The sequence below is a fragment of the Crinia signifera genome, chromosome 3 (assembly GCF_055691185.1).
Source record: "Crinia signifera chromosome 3, ASM5569118v1, whole genome shotgun sequence".
NCBI classification, from domain to species: Eukaryota; Metazoa; Chordata; class Amphibia; order Anura; family Myobatrachidae; genus Crinia; species Crinia signifera.
This window is the reverse complement of record NC_139219.1, coordinates 29,665,801-29,678,639: the sequence shown is the minus strand read 5'-3', so window position 1 is coordinate 29,678,639 and position 12,839 is coordinate 29,665,801. Positions and strand designations below refer to the sequence as shown.

The 12,839-nt window shown below is 48.7% G+C and overlaps 1 protein-coding gene across 2 annotated transcripts in view; it reads right to left on the bottom strand.

Annotated features, from left to right (window-relative positions):
• NVL (nuclear VCP like) overlaps window positions 1–12,839 on the bottom strand; it is a 34,102-nt gene that overhangs the window by 17,827 nt on the left and 3,436 nt on the right. The window contains exons 3-14 of one of the 2 annotated variants that reach the window (XM_083175567.1): window positions 11,913–11,965; window positions 10,198–10,285; window positions 9,478–9,535; window positions 7,995–8,273; window positions 7,779–7,899; window positions 6,654–6,730; window positions 4,920–5,054; window positions 4,462–4,563; window positions 3,078–3,195; window positions 2,375–2,519; window positions 469–721; window positions 154–372 (exon numbers count right to left, since the gene is read on the bottom strand). In XM_083175567.1, the coding sequence (XP_083031693.1) occupies window positions 154–372; window positions 469–721; window positions 2,375–2,519; window positions 3,078–3,195; window positions 4,462–4,563; window positions 4,920–5,054; window positions 6,654–6,730; window positions 7,779–7,899; window positions 7,995–8,273; window positions 9,478–9,535; window positions 10,198–10,285; window positions 11,913–11,965 (1,648 nt within the window). The remainder of the gene's footprint in view (window positions 1–153; window positions 373–468; window positions 722–2,374; window positions 2,520–3,077; window positions 3,196–4,461; window positions 4,564–4,919; window positions 5,055–6,653; window positions 6,731–7,778; window positions 7,900–7,994; window positions 8,274–9,477; window positions 9,536–10,197; window positions 10,286–11,912; window positions 11,966–12,839) is intronic. The other variant, XM_083175568.1, reaches the window with a different exon arrangement.

Below are 12,839 nucleotides of genomic sequence, written 5' to 3'. Positions count from 1 at the left end.
CCATCACAGCAGACAGACGTTAGACTTTTGTACGAGGAAACAAACAACCGGTAGGCCCATACAGGTTATTCCCGGTGCGGTAGGACGTTTACACCGGCAGATCACCTGAACACTACTCTTCTGTGCCGTTGTCCTGTAGACCCAATTACTCACCAATATGGCCATGGTAAGCTCCTCCCGAATCTCCTCCAGTGCCCCAACATCCGCCCACGTCACGTCTGGCACAGTGGCAAAGCCTTCTCGCTTGGCGGAGGGCTGCACGGCGGGCAGGGCGCTCAGGAAATCAGCCATCTCTATGCGCATGGTCTGCAGCTGCTGCTCCGGGAAGGGAGTCTCGTCCTTCAGCAGCCTCAGCAGCTGCTGCAGCTCATCCTAGGGGAGACATTTTATAGATCGCACATCACATGGTCTGTAACCGTCTGTACAACGCAGATCAGGAAGATGGAACAGGCAGAACCGGTTGTGTACCTGACTTGGTCGCACGTCCAGGGCTGGTAACAGAGATGCTACAACTCCTGGCTGAGAGGCCGGATCCTCTACCCCAGCCTCCACTGGCCTCTGTTCCTGCAGCAGGATCAGCGCTCTGTTCACAGCGCACATTGCTGCCTCCCGACAAAGCGCCATCAGATCTGCGCCAACATAACCTGGCGTAAGATGAGCCAGATGTTTGAAGTCAAAGGATTCTGGGAGTTTCAATTTGCGGCACAGAGTCTGCAGGATCCTGGGAGGGATTACAAAGAAAATACAGAATCCCCTTAGTAAATGTAAGAAGAATACGTTTTTAGCATTTTGACTTGACCTGTAAAGTTTGAGAGGGCGATATTTTTTTTTCTATATGCATAACTTTAATGAGTTGTCCTTTATACATGTGCTGCCCCCTAGCTGTGGAAAATAACACTGCAGGCTATAAATGTGGAGATAAAACCAGGAAACAAAAAAATGCTTCCATTGAGGACCTCCAAACAAGGTATCATTACCCTCCAGCTGGATTAAGGGGGTGAGTGAAAGTCGGGTGGGTAGCAAACATGATTAGAAGAGACAGGATTATATGCATTTGCATATTTTGCCCATTCTCACTGGTTATTGCATATTTTACCTAAAATCTAGTGATGGTGCATATTTTAGGCCCTGCCCCCTTTCCACCCACGAGTCAGAACACTGCTTTGCCCTGCTGCTGCTGGCCAGGTAGTGGTAGAGTGTGCAGGCTGGGGATGTACGCTATGTATGACACTGCTCTAGGCTGCCAATCCATGTTGATAAAAGTCAGTCAGGGCGGATGCCATTACGAAGTTCCTGAACCTTTGCCTGCCCCTGGCCTGGGACTTTACACCAAGAGACAGACTTCTGCAGCAGAGGAGGCGGGCAAAATGGTTGTGACATCACGCGGCGCGGAGGAAATGCCGTGTCACAGTGAGTATGCGGCGCAGGGAGGAAGCCTTCCTCTGCGCCGCCCTCACATGCTACGCTGACATTTGCTCCATCGGTGCTGGAGATGAGGGTCCGTGTAGTTGATGCAAGAAGAGCTTTGGACGCTGCAGTATACTGTAGCAGCCAGAAAGAAAAAAAGTCCTGTTTATAGCACTAGACATCTGCAGATGCTGTGGGCCTATTTTTGAGGTTTATTTGCAACTCATTTTATGCTGATTTTTAAATAAATAAGTTAAACTTTTTTTATTATTTAATGTAGCATATTTTAACACTTTTCATGCATATTTTTCATGCATATTTCAAGATTTTTATGGTGCATATAATCCTGTCTCGACACCACAAAAAGAGATCTAAGCAGAGATTTGCGCAGCTGTGCACGCCAGGACCCAATTTGTCACTGTGCTGCAGAGCATCTGTACTGCCCTTCATAAATGACCTCCACTGGCCCAGCTCAGAACTTCAGCCTGCAGGTCTGATCTCAGGGGGCCTGAAGTCTAACAAGGTGCTGTAGAAGAGGAAAAGGAATACGCTGAAGGAGGATGCTCATTATTGCCATTGCCGAGGAGCAGTTACTTCCTTCCTATATACAGCCAAATTGATATATTTTACAAGGACTATCACAATATCACATAGTTCGCCCTGCACCGAGACAGCCAAATGCAAACAGTAGCAGCCCGTGCAGTACTTAGAAAGCTCGGCGAAAGTCTCCTCCGCACAGGAATCACAAAGGTTAAATTCAAAGTGCTCTGGCGCCTCATGGTATTTACGAAAAAGATTAATGTCACCAACGTTCTGGTCTCTTGTTTCACGTCATTGAATACAGATTAGATTCCACCCTAAGGTCATAAGCCAGGGAGTGTGATGAGATTTATCACTAGATATGCTATATGCATGTTCTCACACCTGTGAGTAAGAGGATGACAAATGCTACGTTATTCAGCATTACCTTTGCCGGGCTCCCTCATCTGGAATCCCTAGACAGATCTCCCGGTCAAACCTCCCGGCGCGTCTCAGGGCAGGGTCCAGTGAATCTGGCCGGTTTGTGGCCCCAATGACCAGAACCTGTGCAGTGATGGACAGATTGTTCAAGTCTGGTGGGAGGAAAGGAAAACGGTCGTTTGTATTGTACATCTGCCAAACTATCTTAGAATCCGGCAAACAGGCGGTGCAGAAGGCACGGACCTTAAACCTAGGTGGGACTATGGGCAGTGTGAACGCATTTACCCTCTATAAACCATAATGTACAAGGGTGTGAATGGGGAGCTCCCACACACAATGTATCAATGTTGTACAGGTGAATACACAGATTTTTCCAATAGTAAATAAGTTGCCCAGTCACCTTCGCTGCCCTTGGCAGCACCTTCGGTGTGTGCCCACATAACACAATTAATACAGAGTGACACTTGACGGGTACTGGCACTAGAGATGCCGGGTTATGCTGACCCGTAGCGATCACCTGACCTCAGTCTCCCAGCATGCCGGATGATCCAGTAGAATGTTAGGGACATGGGTCAGGGTCATATATTGGGCCAATTCCCTGATACCACAGCCGCTGTCACAGGACAGGTCCTGGAGTTTGCAGACCAGAATGAATGTTGGTGTCCCCAGGACTAACTGGCCTATAAGATGTGATGGAGACCATGACTAACCGTCCATACAGCTGAGCAGCTGAGCCACAATCCTGCGCTCCATGTCCTTGGAAGCTACTTCCCGCTTCGGGGTGATCGCATCAATCTCATCGATGAAGAGGATGCACGGGGCACTGCTCTGCAACATGAAATACACGGCATCATACGGGAGCACGGGGCAGTGCTCTGCAACATGAAATACAAGGCATGATACGGGAGCACGGGGCAGTGCTCTGCAACATGAAATACACGGCATCATACGGGAGCACGGGGCAGTGCTCTGCAACATGAAATACACGGCATGATACGGGAGCACGGGGCAGTGCTCTGCAACATGAAATACACGGCATGATACGGGAGCACGGGGCAGTGCTCTGCAACATGAAATACACGGCATGATACGGGAGCACGAGGCACTGCTCTGCAACATGAAATACACGGCATGATACGGGAGCACGGGGCAGTGCTCTGCAACATGAAATACACGGCATGATACGGGAGCACGGGGCAGTGCTCTGCAACATGAAATACACGGCATGATACGGGAGCACGGGGCAGTGCTCTGCAACATGAAATACACGGCATGATACGGGAGCACGGGGCAGTGCTCTGCAACATGAAATACACGGCATGATACGGGAGCACGGGGCAGTGCTCTGCAACATGAAATACACGGCATGATACGGGAGCACGGGGCAGTGCTCTGCAACATGAAATACACGGCATGATACGGGAGCAGGGGGCAGTGCTCTGCAACATGAAGTACACGGCATGATACGGGAGCAGGGGGCAGTGCTCTGCAACATGAAATACACAGAATCATACGGGAGCACGGAGCAGTGCTCTGCAACATGTTATACACGGCATCATATGGGAGCACGGGGCAGTGCTCTGCAACATGAAATACACAGAATCATACGGGAGCACGGGGCAGTGCTCTGCAACATGAAATACATGGCATCATTCGGGAGCACAGGGCAGTGCTCTGCAACATGAAATACACAGCATGATACGGGAGCACGGAGCAGTGCTCTGCAACATGACATACACGGCATCATACGGGAGCACGGAGCAGTGCTCTGCAACATGAAATACACGGCATCATACGGGAGCACGGAGCAGTGCTCTGCAACATGAAATACACAGCATCATATGGGAGCACGGAGCAGTGCTCTGCAACATGATATACACAGCATCATACGGGAGCACGGGGCAGTGCTCTGCAACATGATATACACGGCATCATACGGGAGCACGGGGCAGTGCTCTGCAACATGAAATACACGGCATCATACGGGAGCACGGGGCAGTGCTCTGCAACATGAAATACACTGCATCATACGGGAGCACGGGATAACAGCACACGGAGTAACACAGGACAAGGAGTAGTACAATGAGGCCTTACCACAGCTTGGTCAAAGAGCTCCCTCAGCTTCTGTTCAGACTCCCCCGAGACCCCGGACACCATCTCTGTGGCTGCCACCTTCAGCATGGGCAACTCCAGTGACTGGAAGACAAGCAGTAGATAGATTATCTCATATAGCCATCCCCAATACCCGTATATACTGTCCTGTCACATCACTGACCAGCATGGGCTGGATCATGGAGACAGAGGAGGCAGATCCGCATGTGCTGGATCACAGTCACTGGGGACAGCAGATACAGTTACACAGAGGCAGACTATAAAGAACGTATGTAGAGGAACCTATGTCCTGCAGCCTGAGCATGGAATCCCTCCAGGAGGGTTAAGTGATTGTTAGATACACTCTGGCATGGAATGTATCAAACTACTGAATATAGGACATATGTTCTATGTGCCAGACAGAAGACCGATCCTCTGAACCTACAGAATGAGAGACTTACCCCAGCAATGGCCTGAGCTAGTAACGTCTTCCCACACCCCGGGGGGCCGTGCAGCAGGAACCCACGTGGTGGCACCACCCCTAGGTGCTGGTAGATCTCTGGGTGGCGCATGTGTATCAGCAGTCGGCAAACTTCCTGCACGAAAGACATAGAATGCACAGTTTGTTCTCATCCCCTCAATATTAAATTACAACGGTCTGATCTAAGGGGGTGATTCAGGTCTGATCGCTTCTCTGCTAAATTCGTAGAGCCCTGTGATCAGATAGCTGCTGGCCCACCAGTGAAATCCCACCCAAGTCTGCAAAAATATGGCAGCGCTGCAATTAGCTGCAAGTCCCTAAAACAACTACTCGCCATCATACAGTTTCCCAGTGTGTGCAGTCTGAGCAGCCCAGAACCATGTGCGATAGAATCAGGCTGATCGGGGTCGGAGCTGACATCACATGACCCCTCCCTGATAACACTTGGGCACGTTCTTCCTGACACTCCCTGAAAACAGCCGACTTCCTGTGAACCAACTTGCGCACGGCCAGCGATGAAAGAAAAAGACGCTGGATTAAATCGCTGGGTGGCCTTGAGCATTCACGGTAAGATCCATAAACATGCGCAGTCTATCGATAATCATTGGCCTGCGAAATTGCAGCTCAGCGATCAGGCCTGAATAACACAAGCGTAAGTACACAGCGGATTTCACAGGTACAAATGTAAACATATTTGCGTATGTCCGTCCTAGGCTGAGAGTTGGAATTGGACAGATCGTTCTTTACACGGGACAGAACATTTCAGGGGTGACAATACTGTTGCACATACACCCCCCCTGACTAATGGGTGTAGGTCCAACACTTGTATGAAGAAGGAAAGTCCATCTGACGCATCTCTTGCACCAAGCAGCGTGAGGCGCGGCTATCCGCTTGCAGACACACGGACCCTCGTATTAGCCAAGCACAATCTCACATTAGCATATTATAGTAAATCTGGCTGCCGACAGCTACAGCCAGTTTGCATCACTCAGAACGAGCCCCTAAGTATCTATTCATCCACCACTGTAATCTATATATTACGCCCGGCCAAAAGATAAAGGGGGAGATTCTCTTACATTCGTTGCGAGTCTATCTTTTTATCGCCTCTTTAACGGCACTTTTGCTCGCCGTTACTTTGTACCTCTTCTCCATATTCTCTATACATTTTGTTTCCGCATTGTCTTTGCGGAAACTCATCCCTCCGCGATCCCTGTTTTAGGCTCCGGGGATGAGTGGGCATGCGCACTAGCTTCTTCCGCCCTCCTCCTAGCTCGCAGTGAGCTAGTGCGTCTTTCACTTTCTGCCTGGCTTCTCCAAATGCAAACAAATATGTAAAAAAAGTGAAACTTAAACCATAATTTAATAAATAAAAGAAAGAAAAGGCACCACAAACGTCACTGGAAAAAAAACAAAACTATTTCTTAACTATATTACCACCTCTTCGCAAGCCTTAACAGGCGAATTAGAAAGAGGCTCTGATTATCGCGGCAGGGCTTAGAGAATAAGGTGCGCGCGCCTTTCCTATACAAAGCTATGGGGAGCCAGGCGTGAAGAGAAATGCTGAGGAATGCGGAAGTGCAGGGAGCGCTGTAAAGGTTAGAGAATCTCCCCCAAAATAACCTCCCAATGAATTAGGCATATACTAAAGAAAGGGGTTGTACATGGCAGGGGATTATGGAGGAGGGAGAGGAAGCGGAACAGAACGAGAACCTACCGTCAGGGTGGCGTCATTTCCTCCAACGTCTTCAAAAGAAACCGTCGACCTCTGCAACTCAATGGCTTTCCCTTTCCCTAGACGGAAGGAGCGGGATAGAGAGTGACGATATTTCTCAGCACTTACACACTGTAGCAGCAGCAGCACTGCGATAGCGCAGCCTAGCAATTCACCAGGAAACGGTTTCTGGCTTTGATCTAGGAACCGTGACCTCCGCGCTAGATCTAACCTAACCAAAAGGCTCAACGTCACACAAACAAAGATTATGAAGAATCGCAGCCAAGGGTCAATTAACTCAATAGCTTCTTTAGAATGGTCCTCCATATGATATCCTGTCAGTAATTCTACAACATATTGTCGACGTGGTCAAAAAGGTCAACATGAGATTTGCCCAGAACATGGAGAGCGAAGCAAGCCATCTACGGAGACGCGGGTACACTAATTGGGGGTCCCAGCGACGAAATCTACAAACTGACAGCAAAAAAACAACTCGTTGCCCTTTCCACGGGTCAAACGTTTGGGCCAAATGTAATCAGGTGAGAGATTTTTGGAGAGTTTTTCCAATTTTTTTAATGCGGCAATCCTTTACAATTCAAAAAGAAAAGTTGGTTTTCAGTGTAATTGATTGCCGCTTTTAAAAAAAGGGGGGGGGGGGAAACTCTCCCAAATTCTCTCACTCTTGTCTGGGTTGACCTTGTCCGTGTCCAACAATTTGATGGTTGACATACACGCTGCCCCCGTTTTGACCCTTGGTGCGGGCCGAATTAGCTACCCCGGCCGAGTGTTGGGGTTTGTGCAAGCGCTAATATGGGCAATCCCCCGGAAGTCTGCCAAGGGCAGACAGCGAGCGGCAAGCAGCGCCCAGCCAAGAGCAGACAGCGAGCGCCCAGCCAAGGGCAGACAGCGAGCGGCAAGCAGCGCCCAGCCAAGGGCAGACAGCGAGCGGCAAGCAGCGCCCAGCCAAGGGCAGACAGCGAGCGGCAAGCAGCGCCCAGCCAAGGGCAGACAGCGAGCGGCAAGCAGCGCCCAGCCAAGGGCAGACAGCGAGCGGCAAGCAGCGCCCAGCCAAGGGCAGACAGCGAGCGGCAAGCAGCGCCCAGCCAAGGGCAGACAGACTCCTCTTACCCTTATTCATCAGGGCAGATTTTATCGCCTCGTCCACATCCTGAGACTCTACCTTCCCCTTCCGGCTTTTCTTCAGCCTGGGCTTCTTCTCGCTCTCCAAGAGTGAGACATCCACGAAGTTCTGCAAAGGAGCACCAGAAAGTTCCACAGAAGAGTTGCGGGATGCTAAACAGGTCACATGGAATCATTGCCATGACAACAGACACCAGTAACTACCTCTTTGTCTCCAGTTGGCTGCTTCCCCTCTCCTTCATCGCACAGGTCTATGAAGAGAGTCTTCTCTATGGTCCTGCTGGGGGTTTTGTCTACAAACCAGCCTGCTTCCGAGGCTCTCGCAACGTGCCGGGAGCTCCCACTTGCCTCGGTTAATGCGGCTTTGGACGGTGCAGGAGTGCTGGTGTCTGGCGCCTCGCTTTTGGAAGGGGTCCCTGAAGCAGAGTCTGGGTGTCCTTTCCGGTACAATGACAGCAAAGAGCTGTTCATGTGATTTGAGGACTACAATAAAAACAAATATTTAATAATTCCCCCCTCGGAGCAAGAAGATTGTTACCCCTTCGTTGGCAGATAATTGTGATTTGCCAGTTTCAGAAGCATTTTTATAAATCTTGTGTCATCCTAGTTCTACTCCGAATATTCCATGAAAATACAGCATTACAAAGCATCATTCCTTTATTAAAGGTCCGACGGGCACCAAACGCACATGGACACCTGATTTTAGGAGCATCATTGTTGACCAGTGCCATCATATTCCTCGTCACATCACTCAAGCTTCAGACAGAACTCACGTTTCCCCTTATTCTGCACGGGTACAATCGATGCCTCAATATAGACCGATATTTTCTACAGCTTCCGATATTATTATGGTCTTTTATTTATATATTGCCACAAGTTGTCTGCAGCACCTTACAAAATACATTCGGAAATGAGCAAAACAAGAGAACATCGGCTTCAGTGCAATGTAGGACTATTATGCGGCATATCCATATACGGTAGAGTATTTATTAATACAATCTAAAAAAAACAAAAACCCCAAAAACAGAAATGGTAAAAATAGCAAAAACACTGCACAGCTGGGCGGCTTTTTCAAAAAGGCAGGAATCTAAGTACCCACGTCACATCGGTGAGCTCTTGCAATTAAATACACCTCACCTATACACTTGTGTGCCAGATTAAAAAAGGTACCTTCATGTAACCGTTTTGACAGTTATTTATCCATGTTTACATGTGTAGTATTTGCAGATATTAATTGAATACATGCAAGAATTGTTATTCCTTTTTATTTACCATTCCCGGGTTTTTTTTTTTAGATTGTATTAATACTCTATAATGTTATTTTGTGCTTAGACCATAACCCACTCTAGCGCTGAAGGCACAATACATAGAATCATATCTATACATTGTGTGTTATCCTGCTGTCTGGCACCGAATGGTGCACTGCGCTGGCGTCTCAAATGCCAACGGCAGAGCAGCGAGACTCGTCACATCAAATTGGGAACCACCCGCACCAGAATGAAGAGCCCGGCCACCAACCCTGCACTGCAGCCTACGCCTCTACTTCCACAGCCAGCAGGCAAGAAAAAGTGGTAAGGTTGCACAATGGGCAGCGCCCCCCCTCAGACAACCAGCATTAACAAAATAATAATAATAATACAAAATAAAAATAAAAGTTATCTGCCCTTATCCCGCCCAATGAACTCACCGGCTGATCTGTATAATCATCACTATCTGTGGAGTCTTCGGAGGGACATTGCGGACTTCTGCATGATAATGAAAAATGGAAATAGATTAATTTCCTACGACATCCAGTACTAAATCAGACTTGTGCCATTGAGCCTCAACTTACAGCGAGCAGACATCACTGCAAGCCCCTGGAAATGCATGTACACATATTCCCATTTGTAAGCGGCCTTCACACAACCCATACACCCCCTGGACTCTACGAAGTCTCGGCGTAGCCCCCACCCCCATATCTTCCGTACTGTTGGGGGCAATCTGAGTCTGTGCGGCTATTCATAAACCTTCCGCATCTTCAGGCACTGGATTTACAATTGGCAATTCTTTTCAAAACAGACACCAGGAAGGAATGTAATCGCCCATCGAAATCTTGCGTTTGAAAACGCTCTGCTTCCTGTACAAGATACACCTGGAATTTTAAAGCGCCAATACTTTCAATGGCAAAACCAAAGTGTTTTGGCTTTTAAATTATTGCCACTTTAAAAAAAAAAAAAAAAAAGCAGTCCCTGCATCCGGCTTATACATAAGGCCATTGAAGTATTAGTCACTGTAATGAAGTCTGCTTTCCCATAAAGCCCTGTACTGTATGTTGGGGTCCTCAGCAGACACACATCTGAAATCTAATTGTATGGACTTATTCTGCTAGAACACAGCTCAGCGCATACACAGACAATGACGCGCTTACCCATCCGCTCCTGTCCTCGCTCGCTTCGCCAAATGTGCATTTTCCACATCACCGAGTTCCTCGTTCTCATCACAGATCACCTTAAACACTAGAGCAGAGCAGAGATCCTCAGGTCAAACAAAAGAAGGAACAGGCTGTGTAACAGATTGTGTGAAGAGGGATCACAGCGATCCTGCCATTTTATGCTCCTGTTTTTATTTTTCTATTACATACATTATGCCACCACCCATGGCCATGACATTCGCGGTGCACATATTCACCTTACACAGTGACCACAACATAATGCGCAGACCTATGCGGGCATGCCAAAAATGAGCAATGCTGGTGGGTCAGGACGTGCAATCTTCTGTAACCGAATCACCCCTTTAGCACGCACACACAAAGCGTAAGGCAGTTAAGATATTATAGACGGGAGGGAAGAAGGATTTCATATTTTGAAAAACTTTTTTTTAACTCAACATTAGCTTTAAAACAGATTTAGCTTTTATTTAGTCAAACCTGAATAATGAGGAGGAGGAGCTAATGGGCGGACCCAGCGGTAAGCACCATAAGATATTCTAGCGTACTGGATTGTATAGCAGCTAATGTATGAACTCTAGTTATAATAGTTGCAGAGACTGTGGATCCCAATACACAGAGACAGACCAGTAACACGCTATCCCTCACTCACTCTGAATATAAAGGGTGATTCTGGTTGGCTCGCTAAGCAGCAAAAGTTTGCTGCTTAGCGAGCCTAACGCCGCCCACCGGGGCCACGGGCCGCACATCGCAGCCACTTTGCATGAACATCAATTTGCAGGGTTGCGTACAGGGCAAAACATTAGATGGCCACTGACAATCAAACGATTTTTCCCCTGCTCACAAATCTGTTAGTCTGGGCTGACTTAAGGCCCATACACAACGGGCGACTGAGCTGAAAGTCGCTCAAAGCAGCAGGTTTGAGCGGTTTTCAGCTCAAAGCCGCCCAGTGTGTATGGCCCGGCGATGAGCGCTGCTGCATCCTCCTGCATCATCGCCGGGAAAGCCGTACATCTGCTGGTTATACCAGCAGATGAGCGGCTTTCAGGACGCCTTTGCATAGCGCTGCGCTATGCAACGCCGTCCTCCCCCCCTCCGTCGGTGCCGGGCAGGGGGAAAGCCGCTCAGTGTGTATGCACTGAGCGGCTTTCCCCGCAGCGGTGAACCCTATCATCACTGTCCATACACACAAGAACTGGGCAGGCGGCCGACGCCCTGTGAGGTCAGCTGCCTGCCCCCGGTAGTCAGACGCCCGCCTGCGTTAGCATGGGGACATCTATGTGACAGACGCCCCCCCCCCTCCATGGTGCGAACATGCCGGGGACCGAAGCAGTAAGAATCAGGCCCATCGTGTATGGACGATCCCTCAGTTCCTTCCCCTGTAGCAGATTGCTCAGAACATTATCAATACTGCCCGCAATAAAATTAACTATGGATCATTGGGTTGACCCTAATTAGGTTGCCATGGTACTTTTCCCAATCCTCGTCAATGTGGATGTACAGACTGGATGATTCTTACACAGGGCCAGTGAGGTCACAGCAGCTAAGTTGACTGCAGCCTCAGTTTTTAAACCTGTATCAGACACCTCTAAACACATGGGAGGGTATTCAGCTGTCACCAATGGAGCGAGGAGATTATAAAGCGGATTTTACCCGGATGGTTCATATGTGAGAATTTCTTAACTGAAATGACATACCTTTCTCCACCTGGATTCTGAAGGCGTTCCGTTTTCTCCGGCCATACTCTGCGCTGAAGACAAGACCTAGATTAAGCATGAACTCGGATTTTCTCTTTAACCAAAACTACGTTGCAAAAAGAAAGCACACGTAGGACCGGCCACAGTTCCCATATTACACAGAACAACGCTTCACTTTAAAGAATAATAATTATGTACAACACGCCTTATATAAAAGGGCTACTAGGACATCCACTTATGCATTATGTATATAGATGTCCCCATAACTTTAACAGAACTGGATATTTAGGACACTTACTTCTGCTAGGAAGCAATAAACATGAGAGGGATCCTGCGAATGAATGCGATGGCTGTGCGAATGCAGGTGTACGGCCACACATCCATTTGCAGCTGTGCGAATATGTCCAAACCCATCGTAACAGGCTCAACATTGAATGATTTGCACACTGGGCGCCAGTCATCGCTGGCTCAGAGATTTACTTGGCCATATGAGGCCTGGAGCCAACCTCACACACCCTCCCCTAACAGGCTCCGGCACGCCTAGCCGTTTTCCCGGACACTCCCAGCGTTTTCCTAGGCACGCCATCGCTTTTTCTGAGCACTCCCACTAAACGGCCAGGTTCCAACCCCAGACGCCTACTTCCTGTCAATCCCCTTGCATACAGCCAGCGATCAAAAAAAGTATCAGGTTCTCCGCTGTTCCTGGGTCCCTAACATATACTTTTGAGCTAGTCTCTTGCCCTAGTCTAATCTGGGAGAGACTGTCAAGGAGAGGGAGGAAAGAGTGAGAGGAAAGAAACTAGAGGCAGGGACGTGAGACAGAGGGGAGGGGGTGAGTGAGGGTTGAGAGAAAGAGATGGGGTATGCAGAGAGAGTAAGGAGAGAGGGGAGAGAGAGGGTGACAGACTGGGTGAGAGCACAGAAGAG